General features: G+C 37.4%; 1 protein-coding gene and 1 long non-coding RNA gene across 11 annotated transcripts in view; one reads left to right on the top strand and one right to left on the bottom strand.

Annotated features, from left to right (window-relative positions):
• The window catches only part of KIF27 (kinesin family member 27), an 81,981-nt gene that overhangs the window by 48,385 nt on the left and 9,919 nt on the right, over positions 1-23,677 (top strand). For all 10 annotated transcript variants that reach the window (XM_043452919.1, XM_043452927.1, XM_043452918.1 and 7 more), the window contains 5 exons: positions 8,068-8,178; positions 10,932-11,108; positions 16,942-17,157; positions 19,945-20,151; positions 21,606-21,804. In XM_043452919.1, coding sequence (XP_043308854.1) covers positions 8,068-8,178; positions 10,932-11,108; positions 16,942-17,157; positions 19,945-20,151; positions 21,606-21,804 — 910 coding nt within the window. The remainder of the gene's footprint in view (positions 1-8,067; positions 8,179-10,931; positions 11,109-16,941; positions 17,158-19,944; positions 20,152-21,605; positions 21,805-23,677) is intronic.
• On the bottom strand, positions 14,693-19,195 carry LOC122431661. Its single transcript, XR_006266590.1, has 3 exons — positions 19,171-19,195; positions 17,153-17,230; positions 14,693-14,771 (listed from the first exon to the last, which is right to left on the bottom strand). It is a non-coding gene; the product is annotated as an uncharacterized LOC122431661 (long non-coding RNA).

The following is a 23,677-nucleotide window of genomic DNA, read 5'->3' as shown; positions in this document are numbered from 1 at the left end:
ACACTTTTATTGAGATATACTTCACATATCATACAGTTTACCAATGTAAAGTGTACAGTTCAGTGAGTTTTGGTATATTACATTATTTTTATAAACTGTGGTAAAATATAATATGAAATTGAACATTTTTACCTTAAGCATATAATTCAGTGGCATTAATTACATTCACAGTGATGTGCAACCATCATCTCTATCTTTTTTTAAACCTTTTCATCACTCTCAGTAACCATTAAGCAGTGAGTCCTTTTCCCCCTCTTCCCCCCAGTGCCTGGTAATCTTAATCTACTTCTATATTTATGAATTTGCCTATTCTCAGCATTTTATAAAAGTGAAATCATACAATATTTGTCCTGTGTCTGGCTTATTTCATTTAGCATAAAGTTTTCAAAGTTCAGCCATGTTGTAGTATATATCAGAACTTCATTCCTTTTTATGAGTGGGTAATATTCCATTATATGCCTACACAACTTTTTTTTTCTACATTTATCTGATAGACACTTGGGTTTCCACCTTTTGGCTGTTGAATAGTGCTGTGGTAAACATTGGCATACAGGTAACTGTTCAAGCCCCTGCTTTCACTTTGGACTTGAAATGCCTCGATGTGGAATTGCTGGGTCATATGCTGATTCTATGCTTGGCTTTTTCAGGAACCACCAGCTGTTTCTGATAGTGACAGCACCATTTTACATTCTGACCAATGGTGTTTGAGGGGTCTGATTTCTCATCTTCATCAACACTTGTTTTCTGTTTCTTTTTTATTATAGTCACCCAAGTACATGTGAAGTGGAATGTCATTATGATTTTGATTTGCATTACCATATTGACTAATGATATTGAGCATCTTTTCATGTGCTTATTGGCCATTTGTATATCTTCTTTGGAGAGAAGTCTTTTGAAGTTGTCTTTTTTAATTGGATTGTCTTTTGTTACTGAGTTGTGGGAATTCACTCTGTATCCTGGACATTAAACCTTATTTGATACATGACTTCCAAATATTTTTTTTCCATTCTGTAGATTATCTTTGCATTTTCTTGATAATATTCTTGATGCACCAAAGTTTTACATTTGTATGATGTTCCAGTTTATCTGTGTTTCCTTTTTTTCACTTGTGCTTTTAGTGTCATATCTAAGAATTCATTTCCAGATCTAAGATTATAAGGATTTACCCACCCCTGTGTTGTCTTCTGGAGTTTTATGGTTTTAGCTTTTGTGTTTAGGTCCTTGGGCCATTTTGAGTTAATTTTTGTATGTGGTGTGAGGTAGGGGACCACTTTCATTCTTTTGCATGTGGGAATCCAGCACCATCTACGGAAAGACAGTTATTTTTCTGTTGAATGGACTTGGCACCCTTGTCAAAAATCAGTTGACTATACATCTATGAATTTGTTTCTAAACATTCAGTTCTATTCCATTTGTTTCTGTGTCTGTCCTTGTGCCAGTACACACTGTTTTGATTACAGTAGCTTTGCAGTAGATTTTGAAATTGGCAATTAAGTCCTCCAACTTTGTACTTTTCCAGCATTGTTTTGGCTATTCAAGGACCTTTGCCATTCCATATGAATTTAAGGGTCAGCTTTTCCATTTTGGCAAAAAGGTGATTAGAATTTTGATACAGATTGTGTTGACTGTGTGGCAATATTAAGTTTTCTTATCCAGGAGCATGGGGTGTCTCTTTTTTTAGTGTTTTCTCCCTTTTATTTATTTATTTATCTCATTGACTGTGCTGAGTCTTCATTGCTCTGGGTTTTTTCTCTAGTTGTGGTAAGTGAAGGGCTGCTCTTCATTGTAATGAGCAGGCTTCTCATTGCAGTGGCTTCTCTTGTTGGGGAGCATGGGCTCTTGGCATAAGGGCTTCATTAGTCGCAGCATGTGAGCTCAGTTGTAGTTCCTGGGATCTAGAACACGGCTCATTAGTTGTTCTGCAGGGGCTTAGTTGCTCCACAGCATGTCAGATCTTCCGGGATCAGGGATTGAACTTGTGTCTACTGCATTGGCAGGTGGACTCTACCACCTAGCCGTGGGAGAAGCCCTGGAGTAGTCTTTTCATTTCTTCTTTAATTTCTTTCATAGTATTTTATAATTTTTAGTGTGCTAGTCTTTTACCTTCTTGGTTAAATTTATTCCCAGATATTTTATTCTTTTAGGTGTTATTATAAATGGAATTGCTGTCTTAATACCCTTGAGTTACTTATTCTTAATACTGTGACAATTATTATTATAGAAAATAAATAACATTTATTATTTATCTTCATTCGATACTGTGCTCAGCACTTACATGCTTCATCTCATTTATGTCTTTTTATGTTCCTATATTTCCAGCTTTTCTTTTTCTGCTAGATTCTTTCTTTAAACAGCTTAGGTTTTTCTCATCTGAAAATTATTCTTCATCAACTTTATACTTCTGTCTCTCTCTCCTCTTCCCTTTATAACCAAACTGCTTGGAAAAGTTTACTATATTTGATTCTGTATCTTTTCTTTTCATTTGTTCTCTTGTCTTCTCCAGTCTGGTTTCTGGGTCTTGGCTGTACCATTCACTTCAAAGCTCTTGAGAAGTACATCAGTGCTCTCTCTGTGACTGAAGTCATTAACACTGCATTCAACATAGTTAACCACTTCCTCCATCTTGAGATATTTTCCCCTTTGCATTTGTGAAGTTATGTTCACCTTGTTTTTTCTTCTCTGATTGCTTGTTCTTTGTCTTTGCTAGCTTATCCTACACTACTGTTTCTTTACTTACAGGGATTACTCCAGACTCTAGCCTATGTCCTCTTTATCTTCTGTACTTTGGCCTGGCTGACATCTCATCTCTTTTCCCGTGGCTACAGTTTAACTCTGACAGCTCCCAAATTTAATCCTTGATACCAGATTTGCCATTAGAACTATGGATTCACACATCCAACCACTGGCATCCTTATTAGGTTGTCTTATAGGTGATCCACACAGTCAAAGGCTTTGGCATAGTCAATAAAGCAGAAGTAGATGTTTTACTGGAATTCTCTTGCTTTTACAATGATCCAGTGTATGTTGGCAATTTGATCTCTGGTTCCTCTGTCTTTTCTAAATCCGGCTTGAACATCTGAAAGTTCACGATTCACATACTGTTGAAGCTTGTCCTGGAGAATTTTGAGCATTACCTTGCTAGCGTGTGAGATGAGTGCAATTGTGTGGTAGTTTGAGCATTCTTTGGCATTGCCTTTCTTTACGATTGGAATGAACACTGACCTTTTCCAGTCCTGTGGCCACTGCTAAGTTTTCCAAATTTGCTGGCATATTGAGTGCAGCACTTTCACAGCATCTTCTTTTAAGATTTGAAATAGTTCAGCTGGAATTCCATCACCTCCACTAGCTTTGTTCATAATGATGCTTCGTAAGGCCCACTTGACTTTGCATTCCAGGATGTCTGGCTCTAAGTGAGTGGTCACACCATTGTGATTATTTGCGTTGTGAAGATCTTTTTTGTATAGTTCTTCTGTGTATTCTTTCACCTTTTCTTAATATCTTAATACCAAAGCCTTTGACTGTGTGGATCACAACAAACTGTGGAAAATTCTTCAAGAGATGGGAATATCAGACCACCTGACCTGCCTCCTGAGAAATCTGTATGCAGGTCCAGAAGCAACAGTTAGAACTGCACATGGAACAACAGACTGGTTCCAATAGGAAAAGGAGTATGTCAAGCCTGTATATTGTCACCCTGCTTATTTAACTTATATGCAGAGTACATCATGAGAAATGCTGGACTAGATGAGGCACAAGCTGGAATCAAGATTGCTGGGAGAAATATCAATAACCTCAGATATGCAGATGATACCACCCTTATGGCAGAAAGCAAAGAAGAACTAAAGAGCCTCTTGATGAAAGTGAAAGAGGGTGAAAAAGTTGACTTAAAACTCAACATTCAGAAAACTAAGATCATGGCATCTGGTGCCATCACTTCATGGCAAATAGATGGGGAAACAGTGGCAGACTCTATTTTGGGGGGCTCCAAAATCACTGCAGATGGTGATTGCAGCCATGAAATTAAAAGACACTTGCTCCTTGGAAGAAAAGTTATGACCAACCTAGACAGCATATTAAAAAGCAGAGGCATTACTTTGCCAAAAAAGGTCTGTCTAGTCAAAGCTGTGATTTTTCCAGTAGTCATGCATGGATGTGAGAATTGGACTACAAAGAAAGCTGAGCACCGAATAATTGATGCTTTTGAACGGTGTGTTGGAGAGGACTCTTGAGAGTCTCTTGGACAGCAAGGAGATCCAACCAGTCCATCCTAAAGGAAATCAGTCCTAAATATTCATCGGAAGGACTGATGCTGACGCTGAAACTCCAATACTTTGGCCACCTGATGCGAAGAACTGATTCATTGTAAAAGACCCTGATGCTGGGAAAGATTGAAGGCGGGAGGAGAAGGGTCCGACAGAGGATGTGATGGTTGGATGGCATCACCAACTCAATGGACGTGAGTTTGAGTAAGCTCCGTGAGTTGGTGATGGACAGGGAGGCCTGGCGTGCTGCAGTCGATGGGGTTGCAAAGAGTCGGACACAACTGAGCAACTGAACTGACTGACTTATAGGTGAATTCAGTATCTTCCTTACCTCCCCACTGCTCTTCCTCCCTGCTCCCTTAATGGGGGAGAAAGTATAGTTTTCCAGTGTACTGTACATGACATTTCAGTGCATTCAGTTGAGCAAACTAGAAATTTATCAATCATTCTTGACTCTGTCCTCTTCCTCCTTACCCGTATCCAATGAACCAAAAAGTTTTGTAAACTGACTCTTCTGATGGTCAGTTCTCATTTCATTGCCAACAGCCTGGTCTGTTTGTTGCAGTCCTTCCTCCAGTCTGAGGAGCAGCCCTGTCTCTCAGTCCTGTGGTCTTTGGGTCTCAGCTTCTCATCTCTCATGAACCCTGGCTTAAACCAACAAGACATAGCACTGTCTAAATCTTTGTTTGGGGAAAAGAAAGAAACTTTTGAGTAGAACACATAGTCTGCTGAAATGCAACTCTTCTGGTAACTAAAACTTAGCACTTTCTTATCTAGGGTAATTTTGTTCCTTCTGGCCATCTTTCTTATTCTAGGGAAATATGACCCATTTAAGGGCGAGAATGAGTATTCCAGGAAAAGAAACAGTCTGCCGTGAAAATATATTGAAATTTCTATTACTTCATGCAAAAACAGCATCTGCTCAGAGTCCTAAGGGACATCTTGTTTGCTGTTTTGGAACTAGCTTTCTAACATTTCATTTTTCACATGACTAAACCATTTCCAGTGAATACTAGGACTTCTGCATAGGTTCTTTTTAGAGCAGCAGTTCTTAACTGATAATAAAGAAAAGGTATGGGAACCCCTGAAATTGTGGATCAGTGTGTGATATGGGACTTCTCTAAGCACCAATTTCCTCATCTGTAAAATGGGATTTATAATGGTATCTGTTTCATAGGATTATTGTGAATATTAAATGAGATAATTAAATAGATGTAAAAAGCATAGCACAGTACCTGGTAGACAGCTATTTTAATATTATGTTGCTGTTGCTGCTGCTGCTGCTAAGTCGCTTCAGTCGTGTCTGACCCTGTGCGACCCCAGAGACGGCAGCCCACCAGGCTCCCCTGTCCCTGGGATTCTCCAGGCAAGAACACTGGAGTGGGTTGCCATTTCTTTCTCCAATGCATGGAAGTGAAAAGTGAAAGTGAAGTCGCTCAGTCGTGTCCAACCTTTCGAGACCCCATGGACTGCAGCCTACCAGGCTACTCCATGCATGGGATTTTCCAGGCAAGAGTACCAGAGTGGGTTGCCATTGCCTTCTCCAAATATTATGTTAGGGATTACAATATATGGTAAAGGTAATAATGTCTAGAGCAACATACAGAAGAGGGGATTAGATCACCTGTTATATACTTTCAAAGCATGTGCAGGAAAACAAATAGTAGAGAGTCAGCCCTGGTACAAGGTGCCTTTATTTCAGCATCCTAAAGTCGCCGTGACTGTGACAGGAGCTGAATTACAACTGTGAACAACCAATAGGGAAGCATGAAAAATTAATGGTTAGTAAATATAAGAGGGCCTAAATTCACTCATAATTCAACTCAAGTGGGCATAGGAAATTTCTTTATTGAGTCTATAGCCTCGTGTTTTTTATGACACTCCTCCCACCCTGCCCAGCCCAATCCGTGTCATAATAACTGCTCAAAATATCATAGGAACTAACCAAATATCCAGTCGGTTCAAACTTTATTCTGATAGTTCAGACATTTCCTTCAAATAATTCTCAGTTCTCTTGAATAAGAATATTCAATTTCTTCCTCCCCATGCTTCTCAAAGATAGGCTCTAGTGTATGCGGTGTTCCATTGTGCAGCTTTATTGCATCACATGGAGTTGAGGAGGAGGGACTTCCTGAGTTTTGGTTGGTTCTTGCATGTGACTGGCTGGAATCTGCGCTCCCTTGTCCGCCTTTCCCTCCTGGCCCCCTGGTGTGAAGCCAGTATAGTCTCTAGACTGGTCTCATTTCACTGTAGAGTGTGGAGGAGCTTTGGCTTCATCTCTTTTCCTAATGGCATTATAAATCCCTCTTGAGACTACTAGGTCTTCCATCTAGCTTGCTAGTCCAGGCGCCTGTCCTCACCTTCAGTTCTGGGGTCAATTCCCCAGGATAACTGACCCCTATTTGTTCTCAACTTGTCATCCTCATTCTCCAAGTGCAAGGAGTCCCATTAGTCGCCATTCCCTGATCATAGTTCTATTCTTTCAGCAGGACTGCATGGACCTATGTGGGTGTGAAGCCTCTGCACTGCAATCCCCATTCTCTCTGCCCTCAGTGACACCTTTACTTATCATCCCCTTCCTAGGTCAAAACTCAAGAGGAGAACTGGGACACACATATTTCTTACTCTCTTTTTCCTCCTTTCTGCCATTTCCAGACCTGGAAAATGGTGGACTTCCCTTTTACTTACTTTTTTCCAGTATTTCCAAAATTCCCTATGGAAAAGGTACAATTTGGGGGTCTTCCCTAGTGGCTCAGACGGTAAAGAATCTGTCTGCAATACAGGGGACTTGGATTTGATCCTTGGGTGGGGAAGATCCCCTGGAGAAGGGAATGGCAACCCACTCCAGTATTCTTGCCTGGGAAATTCCATGGACAGAGAAGCCTGGTGGGCTACAGTCCATGGGGTCGCAAAGAGTTGGACACAACTGAGCAACTAACACACACACAAGGTACAATTTTCATTTTATTATGAATTTGTCAGTGCCCAATACCTTTGTAAAACAAGAACTAGTAGAAAAATGAAATAAAAATTAAAATAAACAATAAAAGTTTCTTTTAATTATTAGATTCAATAGACAAAATTATTCTGTTAAATTGTTGTAAAAGGTTCTAAACACTTACTTTTAATTTCTGTACTTATCCATCATGGACCAGTAAGAAATAGCAGTGCGGACCAGCCCACTTTGAGTTCATGGCCTCCTTCCAGATTCCTGCTAAGCTTTGGTGGTGGACAGTAACATCGTCTCTAAACCCCAGTAGAACACATGGGCCCTCTTGACTTGACTCTTAAGATGTGAATGGAAACTCAAGGAATTTGGAAAATACTCTTCAGAGGACCATGATCAGTTTTGAAATACTATTCTCATGCTGCAAAATCTGAGTTTTGAATGCTGGAACCTGAGTATTACTTTTCTTTTTACATTTCTCCTGTGATAAATTCTAATATCCCTATTGCAGATGGGTACCTTGGGTGGACTCGCTGAAGGTAATGAACTCAGAAAGGCAAGAGAAAAATGGATTTATAATTTTCATACTCTTACCCCTGTTACTCTAATTTGTAACACTGGCGAAAAATGAGAGAAATACCTAGCTTTTCTAGTAAATGCTGATTTTTGCTGTGAGATATTATTGCTTGAATGAAGGGCTAACATAATTTTCTTCCTTAATAGCCCCAAGCTTCATCTACTTGTTTTCTTTCTTTTTGTAACTAGGAAAGTAAATATTAAAATGATTATCTGCATAAATACTTAATGATGGCCATGTAGTAAAAGCAATAAGGTGATTTTAATTCCTGTTTTCTATAGGAACTACAGTTAAAAACAGAACAGAAAGATCTAAAACTGAAAGCTGAGGACCTTGATGCATTTAAGATGAAAAGGAGAAAAGGTTCGTTTGGAAGTATAGACCAACTCCAGGTTTGTCGATTCTGTTTAGTGTTTCCTGGTTTCTTTTTGATTTGATGATTGTCTAAGTAGAGGTAAAAAGAGGTGGACTGTAAATAAAATCTTCAAACACTAGACTTTGCTGCTGGAGTACAAAATTTCTAATATTTCTTTTGAAACTTTTCTGTTATTAAAAATTAATTTCTCATCCAGAAATGTGCTGTACTTTTTTTTGTTTTGTTTTTAATTTATTTATTTTTAACTGAAGGATAATTGCTTTACAGTATTGTGTTGGTTTCTACCAAACATCAACATGAATGCTGTATTCTTACTTCAGTAGAAATGAGTTTATTTGAATGTTGTGAAATGTAAACATGAAAACTAGATTGTGTTTATCCTTATGTCAAGACTGGTTTATTCCCCTAGAAACAGATATATTTCTCAAGATAAGAGCTCTCTACTCAAACACAACCAAATTGTATATGAACCATGTGTAATATATTAAAAAGCTATTGTCTTAATGCCACATTTAAAAAATGAAATTCATAAATTAACATCAAAGTTCAAAGAAACAAAATTTTATGTAAATTAGGAATAGCAGTACTAAAAGTCTTAAAAATTACTGTACTTAAAACTATAATTACCCTCAAATGCAAATACATCAACCTAATTCTAAAAAAATTATTTGCTCTTCTTAAATCTTATATATTAATATTTTATAACAGTAAGATTTAGGACATGCATGTATTCTAAGTTATTTTACTAGTGCTTTTTAGAAATTGGTTAAAGAGCTCTCTCTCTGACATGCCTGGTAATAATATTTTTGGGTGGAAGGGTATGTGGAGGAGTGGAAGAGGTAGGAAAGCATAGAATAGTTAGCACCGCTTTACAGAATGTTAAGAATCTAAATTTAAATGAATACAACAATAGGTTCTCACAGCCTGCATTGACTTTGTTGGGTTAAAAATAATAATAAACAAACAAACCCTTCCTGCTTTTTAGTGTTCTAAAACAACATTTTCCAGAATTTGACTCTAAATAAGATTATAAATTAATCAATATGACTATCCAAAAAGCTTATAATAGGACCTTGTTTTGATATGAAACTCTTTTATAAGAAGAAAGTATTTAAAATTGGCACTGCATGGTAGGACTATTTACTGTAAGAGAGAAGAGACCAAGTAAGAAATTTTCAGAAAACTTACTAAGATACTGTGAATTGCACAAATCATAACTTTATTATCTCCAGTGCAGGAAAATTCATTCATTTATTATTGTTTCTCTAAAAAACCTATTATGTTAGCAGACTGCTACCCAATCCTCAAGGGCTTCCCTGGACCTGGCGGGCTACAGCCCACGGGGACGCAGAGTCCGACGCGTCTGAGTGGCTAAGCACAGCACAGCACCCAGTCCTCAAAGCGCAGCTAAAGTATTGCCTGCTCTGAGGCAGGCATTGATGTTAACTTCCATTTCTCAGACAGAACCCATCCTGCCCTCCATTTTTGCATGCATGTACCTGGGAGTTAGCTGTATACAGCATTTATTATCAACAATCATCATTTTTTGGTTGCTCTTTTATTGGAATGGAGCTTACAGAAGATCTCGTACTTAACTTTCAAACCCCACTCAGTCAAGAAATGTTTGTAGAATATGTTTTAGTTGCTAGTCTTCATAGGGTCTCGTGTGGAGTTTCTAAGATAGAGCTGGATATAACAAAACTAAAGTATTTCTTTCGTTGCTCTGGGGTATCCTTACTGTTCCTAGTAATTGTAGAGCTGCTATTTTAGGGTTTAGTATTATTCAGATGTGCTGTTGCTTGTAGAACCATACTATCTAGGTCTGGATGAAAAACTACAGAGCTCTGGACTCTGGATCTCACTTTGCCTTGGTCACTTTGCTCACTTTTTCTCGTGAATATTCACTGTCTTATTGTCTTAATATAGATTTCTGGGAACAGGTTTTTTTTTTTTATCAAGTTTGAGAAGAACTGGAAAATAGTACTATATTGATTGTTTTCTTGTTCTTTAGGAAGCATTGCTTCATTACTCTGTCCCAGTGCAGATGGGCACTTGGTAGATTCCATCTTGGACAGTTATTCCGTTCACATATTTGTTTGTACTTATTTCTAGGTACCCTTAGCTCAAGATAATACTGAGATGCTTGTTTTGGAAATCTTTACAGCTCAATTTATTTTGTAATTATTTTATGTCGACAGGTTACAATGCAGAGTAGATTTTCATGCCTTACGTCTTTCCACTGTGTCTATTCATTTATTCACCTCATTGGTTAATTGAATCAGAAATTCATTCAGTCATTCATATAACATTTTATTGAAAGTCAATCATGGGCCAGGCAGTATAGCAGGCACTGGGGCTAGAGAGGCAAAAAGCTTTGTCCCTGCAGTCAGGCAAGGAGCTCATTCATTAGTGCTGAGGTGGAGGTAAGCACCTCTGGAACAGACAAGATTTCCAGCATGTTCTCAGAACTGACTCTCAGTATATATAAAGAAAATTGTCAGCCTTAAAATCCCAGACTCAAGCATTTTCAAGGAATAAATTTTAACTCCTTATAAAACAACATAGGAAGATGTTAACTTAGAACCACTTACTTCTTGACAATTTTGGACAGACACTATTTTCTTATTCTCACTGTTCATTTAAGGTGTTCCAGATAGCTTTTAAATGTTCATTTAAGGTGTTTTAGTCAGCCTTAAGTTATATTATTACCATATAAATTTTATGGTGAAGAAAAACAAATTGTAACATTTCTTTCGAATTTTAATGTAGAAATTGGATAAGCAAAAGAAATGGTTAGATGAAGAAGTAGAGAAAGTTCTGAACCAACGCCAAGAATTAGAGGAGCTGGAAGAAGACTTAAAGAAACGGGAGGCCATAGTTTCAAAGAAGGAGGCCCTGTTACAGGAGAAGAGCCACCTGGAAAGTAAGAAGTTGCGATCTAGTCAGGTATTCTATTTAATATGCTCTTTGATTCTGGTTGTAAGCCATATAAATTGAGATTTATTTTTTTATAAAGTAAATCAAACCACTGTGAAGTTAGAACCAAAAGAAAACTCTTCTGGTTTTCAGTGTATTTAGCTTACTAGTGCTTATTTAATGACCATCACAAAAATCTGTTTCAGTTTTGAAGTAAAATGTTCAGTGTTCTACCAAGTATGAGTTATCTGTTATTAACTTTTGGTGGTATTTAAAAAATTGTAGTGTGTAATACATAACATAAAATTTACCATTTTGACCATTTTAAAGTGTACAATTCAGCAGCATTAATTATATTCAGTGTTGTACAACCATCACTGTTATCTATTTCCAAACTTTATTATCCCAAACAGAAACTATGTAACCATTTAGAATAGCATGCTTGCCATTTCCTATGGAAGCCTCTATTATTAGACTTAGTGGATATTTTAAAAATAATCTGTACCATTAGAGAGTGAACATTGGGTGAGCGTTGTGTGAACATTGGAAGAATAGACTTGAAAATGATCTAACTATACTACTACTCAGGATTCCTATAAAAGAAAAAAGACTTTGTATAATACAGATTTGCTTATTTTTCTACTTATAAAGACTTGAGTATCTTTACAGAAATTTTTGTTGTAGGACTTGGGTTTTATGAGCCATTCATATAAGTCCTTTTATGAAGGACTTTGCCTCAGTTTCAGGTTTTGAAAAATGACTGTATAAGTATTATAAGGACCAGGAGATTTTTGATAATATCAGTAGCAACAATAGCATCTGAAAATAAAGCTGACTTGCCCTAGACTTTAAGAAAACTTTCTCTACAAAGAGAAAGACAAATGCCATATGATATCACTTGTATGTGGAATCTAAAATATGGCACAAATGAACCTATTTACAAAACAGAAAGAGACTCATGGACTTGTGTTTGCCAAGGGAAAGTGGGAGAGGGAGAGGGATGGACTGGGAGGGTGGGGTTGGTAGATCCCAGCTGTTACATTAGAATGGATAAACAACAAGATCCTAATGTATAGCCCAGGGAACTATATTCTGTGATACACCATTATGGAATATATAAAAAATAATGTATATATGTGTACAACTGAGTCACTTTGCTCTACAGCAGAGATTGGCACAACATTGTAAATCAATTATACTTCAATTTTTAAAAATTGTAAAAAAAGACTTTCTGCACAAACCTTTGCCTCCAGCTGACCTTGAGTCTGGAGTCAGTCATGGAATCATGGAATAAGCTCTGCCTCTTTATTAAAAAACCTGCCTTTCATCCAGCATAGATGTACTACTACTAGGTCTGGGGTGATGGTGACATGTTCTTAACTTCTCCACCTTAGTTAACATGTGAACAAGATCTAGTTACCTCTGCTCTGCCTTCTGTTTCCCAACCATGTTGAGATAGCTTTTGGCAGCAGGCTGTTGGAGACAGGGGTAGGGGCAGCCCTTCTAACCAGCCCAGTTGCTGGTGCTCCATCCAGGTAACTTGTCCACACTGGCTGTCAGCGTCAGGTTTTAGAAGCTGCCCACCTCCCCACAAAAAAGAAACATGTAGTGACAGCAAAGAGGATTTACAAATCAATGTATCAAGTGAATAAATAGAAGGAAATACCTGGGACCTTTTTGATACGTTCTGTATCAGAAAAGAAAAAAAGAGAAAAAGAAAGGAGTGAGAAGGAAACTCTTACTCCTGAACTACATTTACTTTATGATGCAGGAAAAACAAAGAAAAGAAAATAGGTGTTTTCTAGTTTCAACAAGATGTAATATTTAGGAAGTAAGAACATACTGAGATAAGCACAGAGTGCAAATGAATGAAACCCACAGTAGATCATAGCAAAATTGATTCTTTGAAGATAGTTTTAATTAAACAGAAGAGAAACTTGAGACATATTTCAGGGTTCTTTTTGAACAAAGGATATTACAAAGGATAAAACATATTACATATTTTTTCGGTATTTAAGAAATACTATAAGATGTGATCGTATGCATTTCAGACAAGAAACACAGTATAAAAAAGCCTATATTCAGGGCTTCCCTGGTGGCTCATTGGTAAAGAATCCACCTGCCAATGCAGTAGACACAGGTTTAATCCCCGGTCCAGGAAGATCTTACATGCCATGGAGCAACTAAGCCTGTGTGCCACAACTACTGAACCTGCACCCCATAGCCCATGAACTTCAACTTCTGCAGCCCACGTGCTAAAGCCCGTGCTCCACAACAAGAGAAGCCACTGCAATGAGAAACTCACTCCACAACTAGAGTGGCCCGCTCTCACCACAACTAGAGGAAAGCCCATTGAGCAACAAAGACCCAGCACAGCCCAAAGTAAATAAAAAAAAAAAGGATTTATCTTAAAAAGTCTATATTCATACCATATACAAATAAAATGAATCAAAGACCTAAATGTAAGTGCTAAAACTATAAACGTCTTAGAAAGAAACATACGTATAACTTTTTGTGACCTTAGATGAAGCAGTGGTTTATTGAATATTATACCTTAAACACAAACAACAGAAAAAATTAGATAAATTGGATTTCATCAATATTAAAAGCATTTGTAATGTAAAGAACACCATCCAGAAAGTGAAAAGATAACTCATAGAATGGGAGGTGTTTGTACATCATTAAGTCTGTATTTAGAACAGATGTAGAACTCTTGAACAGCTCAGTAATGAAAAGGCAACCCAGTTTAAAAACAGGCAAAGGATTCAGATAGAAATTTCTCCAAAGATTTGTGAATGGCCAAGAAGCACGTGAAAAGATGCTCAACATCATAGCCATCTTGTAAATGCAAATCAAAATTTAAATGAGATACTGCTTCATACCCACTAGGATGAGTATAATCAGAAAAATAATTTTAGTGAGGATATGAAGGAATTGGTACTCTTACACATTGCTGGTGGGGTTGTAAAATGGTGCAGTTACTTGGGATAACATGTTGAACATAGAATTACCAAATGAACTAGCATCCACACCTAGGTGTACATTCGAATCAAGTGAAGACATAGTGCACACAAAAACTTGTACATGAATATTCATAACAGCATTATTCATAGTAGTCAAAAAATGAAAGCAACCCAGTGTCCTTCAACTGATCATGTATAAACGAAATGTGGTACACATTCATATAATGGACTATTATTCAACAGTAGAAAGGAATGAAGCTCTGATACGTGCTACAACATGGATGAATCCTGAAAACATGATGTTAAATGAATGTTAAGTGAAAGAACTCAGTCATAGTAGACAATTCCATAGAGACAGAAACTAGAATACTGGTTATTTAGAACTGGATCAGGGCTTGGTGAGGAAATAGAATGAGTGCTAGTGAGCATAGGGTCTCTTCTGAGAGACTGATGAAAATGTTCTAAGATTGATTATGGTGATGGTTGCACAAGTTTGCAAATATACTTAAAACCATCGAATGGGCTCTTGGCCCACCTCTAGGCCCCTTCCTGTGTCCTGTACTGACCCAGGAAATGCCAGACCTGCTCCTTCAGACTCCACAGTCCATGACCACAGAGGGTTAGGCCAAGTCCTTCTCAAACTTCGAGCTGGTGAGTGGTGACCCCCTCCTTGGAGCCCACATAACTGAGAACAGGCCTGTAGGTGACTAATAAAGCATTAGGGACAGATCTGGAAAAAAAAAAAAAACCATCGAATTATACACTTTAAATCAATGTATATGAACTATATTTTAGTAAAGCTGTTAACTCAAAAAAACCTATAAACACATAAAGGGAAAAAACAGTAGGGGAGATAACAGAAGACAGAAGGTTACCAAAAAAATGTAAGGTGGAAAGCAGATAAGTGGTTACTGGCTTAGCAGAACAGAAAAAGCTGAAATCCAAGTGCCTAGAAGAGGGACACCAACGAGAGTCAAACCTTTATCCTTAGCTTTTTTAGTAACAGCTTCACAAGCTATAATTCACATAAACATGAAAAAAAAAACTCAGAAATGAAGGGACCATGAATTTTAGAAGGGAGGAGTGAGGCCTAAGAATGAAAACAGGGCATGGTCGGGACACCATCCTTTTCTAATTCTGGACTAGATGATTTATTTTCTGAAGATTGAACCAAGTACAGCAGAGGCTTGGGGTAAGTCAAAATAAACAGGGAATGGATGAAAGTCTTAATCCTGAGATATCCATTTCCTAACCCCTTCATAGATCGCAAAATGCAGGCAGCCAGACTTATACTTCCCAGCAGAAGATGGGTAGATTTTTCTGAAACAATCCCAGGAAAAAACACCCTACAAATTTACATTTGGGAGCCCCCAACTAAGTGTCCATGTTCCAGGTATATCCTCCTGTCATAAATCTTAACCCACCACAGTATCAGCATTTTAATACCTGACTCTTAAGTATGATGGAGATCTCAAGAATGCTACTAACATTAAAGATGGAGGCCAAAACAAAAGAAAAAAAAAAAAAGAAGATGATCAGAGAAGTTAGAGATAGAACAAGGAGCTGAAAAAACTTAAAAAATCTTAATATCTTCAAGGTGGTAAAAGCTGATACTCCATCCATAAAATAAGAACTGCAGGCTATAAAAAACATGAAAGAACTTTTGGAAATTAAAAGCTTTGAAGGATAATGTTAAGAAACATCTCAGAAAGTAAATAAAAAATAAATAGAAAATAAGAGGAATAAAATTTAATTGACAAACCCACAAAGTCCATAATCCAAGAAACAGGAATTCCAAAAGAGGAAACAGGAGAAGAGGAGATTATCAAAGACATAATACAAAAAAAATTGCCAACACTGAAGATATGAAACTCTGGGTTGAAATAGTTTATCAAGGGCATAGCAAAGACCATCAAAAGCATATTGTGTAAATCTTGAGAGTCAGAATGGCTTTGGAGTTCTCAGCACTCTTCATTAGACCTGAAGCAGTCTTAAAACTCATAAGGAAAATGGTGTCCAAACAAAGAGTCTCTTTTTAGACTAATATAAATTAAATGGGAAGGTAGAATACAGACATTTTCAAGTGAAAAAATTTATCTATAACCCAGTCTGTCTCAGGAAACTACTAGAGGATGTGCTCCTTAAATATGAGGACACAAGCTATGCAAAAGAAAGACTTGGGACCCAGAAAATGTGCTCTGACTGGAAATTTTCAACAGTACCAAAGGAAGTCTAGGAACAACTATAGTCTAGTTTGGAGCAGGAGGATGGAGACTCTAGACAAAATGTTTCCAGAAGAGAATGAAAATATTCCCTGATTAAGTTTTGATCAACTGAAAAAATAATGTTGAGAGGAATTTTATAGTTCTATTGGAAAAGAATTAGTTATAAGGTAACCAGAAAAAAGTGTTCCAGATGGAAATATGATCATTTTGTCCTAGATAGTTCAGTTATGAATAATATTCACGAAGTCATGTAAACTATTGATTTGAGTAAAAACTATAATACAACTTAAGTTGGGAGAATACAAGGAGGGGAAATACAGACAAGGAGGCATAAGAGTGCTAAATCCTTATCTTCCATAATAGACAACCAGCAGACAGTATCTAAAACTGGTAATGTTATGGTAGTATATACATGTAATTATTTTGATGAAATACCAAGACCAGGCACAGCCAAATAAATAATAAAAAAAAATTTTTTTAATCTCCACTTAAAAAAAAAAAAGACATTCAACTTAAGACTTAGAAAATGAAGCCCCCCAAAAAAATCCATGGGAGAAAATAATGTAAGAGCTAACAATATGTTCACATAGTAGTTTTCTCTGTTTTTTCCCAATTTATTTATAGTCTATATTTCTAATAACTGACCTTGGGGTGTCTGGTTGATTATCTTTTTAGGCTTTGAACACAGACAGTTTAAAAATATCAACTCGCCTGAGCTTGTTGGACCAAGAGTTGTCTGAAAAGAATGTGCAGCTCCAGAGCAGCACAGCTGAGGAGAAAATAAAGATTTCAGAACAAGTAGAAGCCCTCCAGAGAGAAAAGGATCAGCTGCAGAGACAAAGAAACAGCGTGGATGAGAAACTTAAAAATGGTAGCGTGTTGTCACCTGAAGTAAGTCAGTATGCTTTGGAACTGGAAGTACTGTATGATGGATCACTTGGATGATTTCCTTCACCTTTGTTACCTAAACATAAAAATGATAAACCTGATCAACTTTGTTTCCTTGAGACTTTGTCAGATGTACTGAGTTTCCTTGGCACCTGTTTGGTGCCATAAGCCATGCTTGACTAGAGACTGTGATGTCCTCTCATGGAGGTACATGAATGTGGCCCCTTCCTAGCATTGCCAGGGACAGGGAGACTCACACTTGCTTTGAGTATGGCCTTTCTCAGCTGAGGTTTTCACAGAACACAGAAAATGATTTGAGGGACTCTTTTTCTCATTTTTTCTAAAGAGGGCACCTTTTCTTTATGCATCTTTCTTGGATGATACTTGATAATTCATCATCTATAACAGAGGCCTAGAGCATTAAGGGTTAATTGTTTTAGAAAGTACGGGAGCATTGTTCCACACTAAGTCCTAGCCAAGTAGATGTGCAAAATTCAACCGCCAATAGAAATACCTTTTAAGGAGTTTTCATTTAGGGGAACATGTGGCTTCTCTTCATCATTTTTTTAACTATGTAAAAGGTGTTGCATTTATTGGCTACCAAATTGTCCCAGACTTCGTCTTTTTTCAAAATTTTATTTCAGTTGGCAGTGGTAACCATAACTTATTATTTTATCAGACAAAGATGAACTTTTGAGGCTGGATTTTCTCTGCAAATATTTATGGTCAATGTCCAAAGTAAGGGAAAGTTGCTAACAAAAAGTAAGTGTCTGGGAATCACACACCTTACTGTATCTTGTAGTGTTTTAGATTTGAGCAAGTATGAGAGGAAGTTGAAGGGGCTGGTTAAGAAGGAACAGGGGAGAGGATTTGATGACATTATTGTTCATTGAGTTGATGAAAGAAATTGAAGATAAACTTGACTGGAGGCTATGTGACATCATGAACTTCTACTGCCCTATTTTATAACTTAATTTGGGTAGTTTTGCCAAGGACCACAGAATGAGGTTTTCCCCTCAAGGCTGTCAAAGTCAGCCCCCAGCCCTGCAGATCTAAAGGTCTGAGAACCTAAAATTCAGCAAAACATTTGAGCATTTAAGGAATTCTTGAGTGCCCAGGACAGTTCCTGGGCCCTATGGAAGAAACAAAAAAGTAGAAAACATTATGCTTCTCTTGAGGAATTCTACTCCATCCGAGGAGAAGAGACAGAAAGATGAGAAAACTCTAAATCTTGATGAATATAAAAATCAAGTCATAGATAATGTAATAAAGCTATTTTGTTGTTGTTGTTTAGTTACTAAGTCATGTCTGAGTCTTTTGCGACCCCGTGGCCTGTGGCCTGCCTGGCTCCTCTGTCCATGGAATTTCCCAGGCAAGAATGCGGGAGTTCGTTGCCACTTCCTTCTCCAGGGGGTCTTCCTCACCCAGGGATCAAACCCACGTCTCCTCATTGGCAGGCAGATTCTTTATCACTGAGCCACCAGGGAAACCTAATAAAGCTATACTTAATACATTATTTATCCAAAGCAATGCAGTGATCATTTGGTGGAAGATTGAATTAAGGAAGCATTGGTGAATCAGAATCTTGAGTTGGATTATGAAAAACATGGTATGTATTGATATAAGAAAGAAGGTCATTTTAGATAGAACACTGTTAAATAAGGCATAGAGATAGGAATGAGCAAATTATGTTTGCAGAGTGGTAGAGTGTCCATTTTTAATTTTTATTTTTTAATACAATTTTTAAAGGTTATACTCCATTTACAGTTACTACAAAATATTGGCTATATTCCCTGTGTAGTATAATACATCCTTGTAGCCTGTCTTACTCCCAATTGATTGTACCTCCCACTGCCCAACCCCTAGTATGTGCCCTGCCACTGGTAACCACTGTCTTGTTCTCTGTATCTGTGAGTCTGCTTCTTTTTTTGTTGTTATATTCACTAGTTTGTTACAAGTTTTAGATTCTACATATCAGTGATACAGCATTTGTCTTTCTCTGTCTGACTCACTTACTATAATGCCCTCCAGGTCCATCCTTGTTGCTGCTGCAAATGGCAAAATTTCGTTCTTTTTTGTGACCAAGTAGTATTCCTTTGTGTTTATATACCACATCTTCTTTATCCATTCATCTGTTGATGGACACTTAGGTCGCTTCCATACCTTGGCAACTGTAAATAAAGCTGCTATGAACATTGAGGTGCATGTATCTTTTCAAATTAGTTTTTCTTCCCAGATATGTACCCAGGAGTAGAATTGCTGGGTCATATAGTAGTTCTTTTTTAGTGTTTTGAGAAACCTCCATACTGTTTTCCACAGTGGCTGCACCAATTTACATTCCCACCAACCATGTATGAGAATTCACTTTCCTCCATATCCTCACCAACGTGTTATTTGTGTTCTTCTTGATGATGGCCATTCTGACAGGTGTGTATCACATTGTGGTTTTTTATTTGCATTTCCCTGATGATTAGTGATGTTGAGTATCTATCTTCTCATATACCTGTTGGCCATCTGCATTTCTAGAGGGTCAGTTCTTATCTTCAAGAAACATTTGAGTTTCTGTTTTATGAGGAATTCTGTAACTAAAAACACTGTAATGTTTTGTGGTGAAAATACAGCACAGTGCATGATACTTATTTGGCAACCACCATGGATTGGTTTGAGGGAAAGGTAGAAGAATGGTAATGTCCATTAGACCCAAATAGCATAGTAACATCTTAGAATATGACAAAGTCAAAGTTATACTATTTCATTTAAAATGAGTGATTTCTATTGTATTATATCTAGGAAGAACATGTTCTTTTCCAACTTGAAGAAGGGATTGAAGCTTTGGAAGCCGCAATTGAATACAAGAACGAAAGTATCCAGAGTCGCCAGAACTTGCTCAGAGCTTCATTTCAAAACCTCTCTCATAGTGAAGCAAATGTCTTAGAAAAACTAATTTGCCTGAGTCCTGTTGAGATTAGAGCTGTTCTTTTCAGATATTTCAATAAGGTTTGTTTTTCAGGGACAGAGGGTTTTCTTATAAATAGGGATCAAGATGGGTATACAGCTCACATATATGTAGACTTTATAGTACTGAATGTTATCGGAAATCTTTGTGCTTATCCAAGTATTGTAGGCCTAACTTTTAGTGAGCTTCTTAAAATTGAAGGGTCACTTGAAAGGAGGACGCTTTTTGAAATAGTTTTAAAATCCAAAGAATTTAGTCCAAATATTCTTCAGGCAGTATTAGTTGGATGCTTTCTAGATTTGGTTGTTCCTACTTAGCATTCATGAAAAATCAAGGGACCCTCCAGGTTTGGGTTCCCTTTCCTTCATTGCTGGGTAGGGGTACCTATACTTTCTCATCATACTCTATGAACTGAAATAGAGATGAAATGGTACATCAGTGACAAAGATAGTGATCTATTTTAGCATTAACCTGGATGTGCTTAATATAAATTAAGATATTTTATACCGATTTGACAGTTTACTGCTAGAGATGTTTCATAACATTGAAAATTATATCCGTCTTTTCTCCAATGCCTCCTGTTAAGATATATATTATGAAATGTTAAACAAGTAGATTACCTTTTTTCTCTGAAAAATACATTCAGTTTAAGATAATAGACAATTAATGAAAAATAAAACACTGAAGTTTTAAAATAAAGTTCTAATTCTGTGAGACAAGTGAAATAAAGATGAACAAATTAATGGAAGTGTTATACACAGCCCTCCTCTTGGATAATGACTGTCAGGAATACGCTTCTATCATTGATGCAAGTGCATCCCATCACTGGGTGTTTGGAGGGCAGAAATAATGGTGCATATTGTCTGAGGCTTTGATACAGATAACTCTTTTGTGGTAGTATTAGTGCAAGGACCAAGGTCAGTGGATTTTTCTGATCTTAAGACCCCTTTGTAGAAATTATTACTTTTCTGGAGAGAAGGTCTTTACATTATTAACAAGTACTATGACACAGATATTGTCTGAAGTGTTTTTACTTTATATCAGTGCAGAGAGGAACCCACTGGACTACAAGTACAGTGTCAGCCCAAACTCTGTTTATAGCTGAAAAAATTCTGTCACTTACTTGTAACATCCACATTGGAGTTAAAAATGAGAATTATCTAGATGTTACAAGAGTCTTTAGAATTCTTGATATTTTTTTAGACTGGGAAAATAGTTACAGGATTACAAATGTAAACTACAAAGATTATGTCTAAGAAATGATGGAAGGGCGATGGTCAGACCAACATTATATTTAAAATGAAGTTGTTACCAATTCAGAATCCCAACAAATTAAAAAGGCTGTTAGGTTATTTTGTGGGTTTGTTACAAAGCATTTGCGTAGTTATACCATGGTGATTAAGGACCTTCATCTTTATGAAGTCTAAGGAGAAGTAAATTAATGTTATATTAGGCTGTCTAAGACAGTTAAAAGGTCAAAAAATGTCTTTGCTAGGTGGTTAATTTGCGAGAAGTTGAACGGAAACTAAAGTTACAGAATGAGGAAATTAAAATGAAAGTTCTGGAACGGGATAACGTGGTTCGTGAGTTGGAATCTGCACTGGAACATCTGAAATTTCAGTGTGACCGGAGACTGATCCTCCAGCAAAAGGAACACGAGCAAAAAATGCAGCTGCTGTTACATCATTTCAAAGGTAACTGCCCCTTCTCATCAGCTGTGTAAAGATGATGTAGAGGAGGGAGATCGGGAAAGGAATTGGGTCAGTTAAAGCCTAACATGCATAAATAATTACTACTAAGACGTGTTTTGTGCTTTGTGTGATGGGCCCACATGCTGGGATAGCCCTGTGGATGTAAGGCACTTCTTGCCTGAAGTGCCGTCTCCTCCGCCTGTCCCCAGCGACACAGAGAACTGCTGCAATCCTGTTAGTTATTGCTCTGGTTACTGTGTAGGAATGTGGGATGACATCTGGCTTGGTGGATACATAGCTGAAAAGTTCCCCATTTCTAGGATATAGAACCTTGATATTTAAATCACTTTACCTTTATAAAATTAAAGTGATAGGTTCTGTAAGGTTTCTGGTTACAGTTCTCCTTTTAGTTATATCAGTTGTAAATTTTATGCATTAAAGATTATAGCTTAGGTCAAAATTAGTCTACCGTTGACAGGCACATACTGTTTCTTAGCACACAGTAGTTTAGTTCAACTGTCAGCTGTGGTGTGGAAAGGCTTGTCATAGCAGTTGGTCTTCACAGTACCTGGGCTTATGACTGGTACACAAACAGTTCCTATGGCAACAAAATCACTGCGTGGTGGTACATCAATACCTGGAATGCTTCAGTTCAGGCAGCTTAGCTGTTGAGTCTTCATTCTCATGAATCCAGAGCTGGAAATGTGGTAAAAGGGATCTGGAAGAAGCAACCCAAGTAAGCAGAAAATTGGAAAATATATGCATTGGAGTGTTGAGGCAGTCTGCCTGTAAATTAAATTTTATAACCAATTAATTAGCAACTAGTTGCCTGATGATAGGACTTCCTTGACTGGATTCTATATGTTATTTCATTCAAACATGTTCTCTTTACATCATGTTACTCTGTCTTATGTCTCTAAAAGTGATATTTTAATAGAATTTTTAATATGTTTTTTCAAGTGATTGGCATTTTACAAAAAAGCTCATGCTTTAGCCAAATGAGAACGTTTTTTAAATCATTCATTACTATAGCTGGGACAAGTTTTTCATAACCAGGTTATAACTGAAAATATTTATGTAGGAAACATTCTGTGCAAAATTCTTAAAGAGATGGGAATACCAGGCCACCTTACCTGTCTCCTGAGAAACCCGTATGCAGGTCAAGAAGCAACAGTTAGAAGTGGACATGGAACAACAGACTGGTTCAAATTGGGAAAGGCTGTATATTGTCACCCTGCTTATTTAACTTACATGCAGAGTACATCATGCAAAATGCTGGGTTTAATGAAGCACAAGCTGGAATCAAGATTGCTGGGAGATATATCAACAACCTCAGAAATGCAGATGAAACCACCCTTATGGCAGAATGTGAAGAGGAACTAAAGAGCCTCTTGATGAGGGTGAAAGAAGAGAGGAAATAGCTGGCTTAAAATGCAACATTCTGTAAACTAAGATCATGGCATCTGGTCCATCACTTCATGGCAAATAGGTGGGGAAACAATGGAAACAGTGACAGACTTTATTTTCTTGGGCTGCAAAATCACTATGGATGGTGACTGCAGCCACGAAATTAAAAGACGCTTGCTCCTTGGAAGATAAGCCATGACAAACCTAAACAGCGTATTGAAAAGCAGAGATAATCACTTTGCCGACAAAGGGGTGGGTCTGTATAGTCAAAGCTATGATTTTTCCAGTAGTCACATATGGATGTGTGAGTTGGACCATAAAGAAGGCTGAGTGGCAAAGAATTGATGCTTTTGAATTGTGGTGCTGGCGAAGACTCTCAAGAGTCCCTTGGACAGCAAGGAGATCAATACTAAAGGAAATCAACCCTGAATATTCATTGTGAGAAATGATGCTGAAGCTGAAGCTCCAA

Source organism: Cervus canadensis, chromosome 30 (assembly GCF_019320065.1).
Source record: "Cervus canadensis isolate Bull #8, Minnesota chromosome 30, ASM1932006v1, whole genome shotgun sequence".
Lineage (NCBI taxonomy): Eukaryota > Metazoa > Chordata > Mammalia > Artiodactyla > Cervidae > Cervus > Cervus canadensis.
This window is presented reverse-complemented; position numbering and strand designations above follow the sequence as displayed.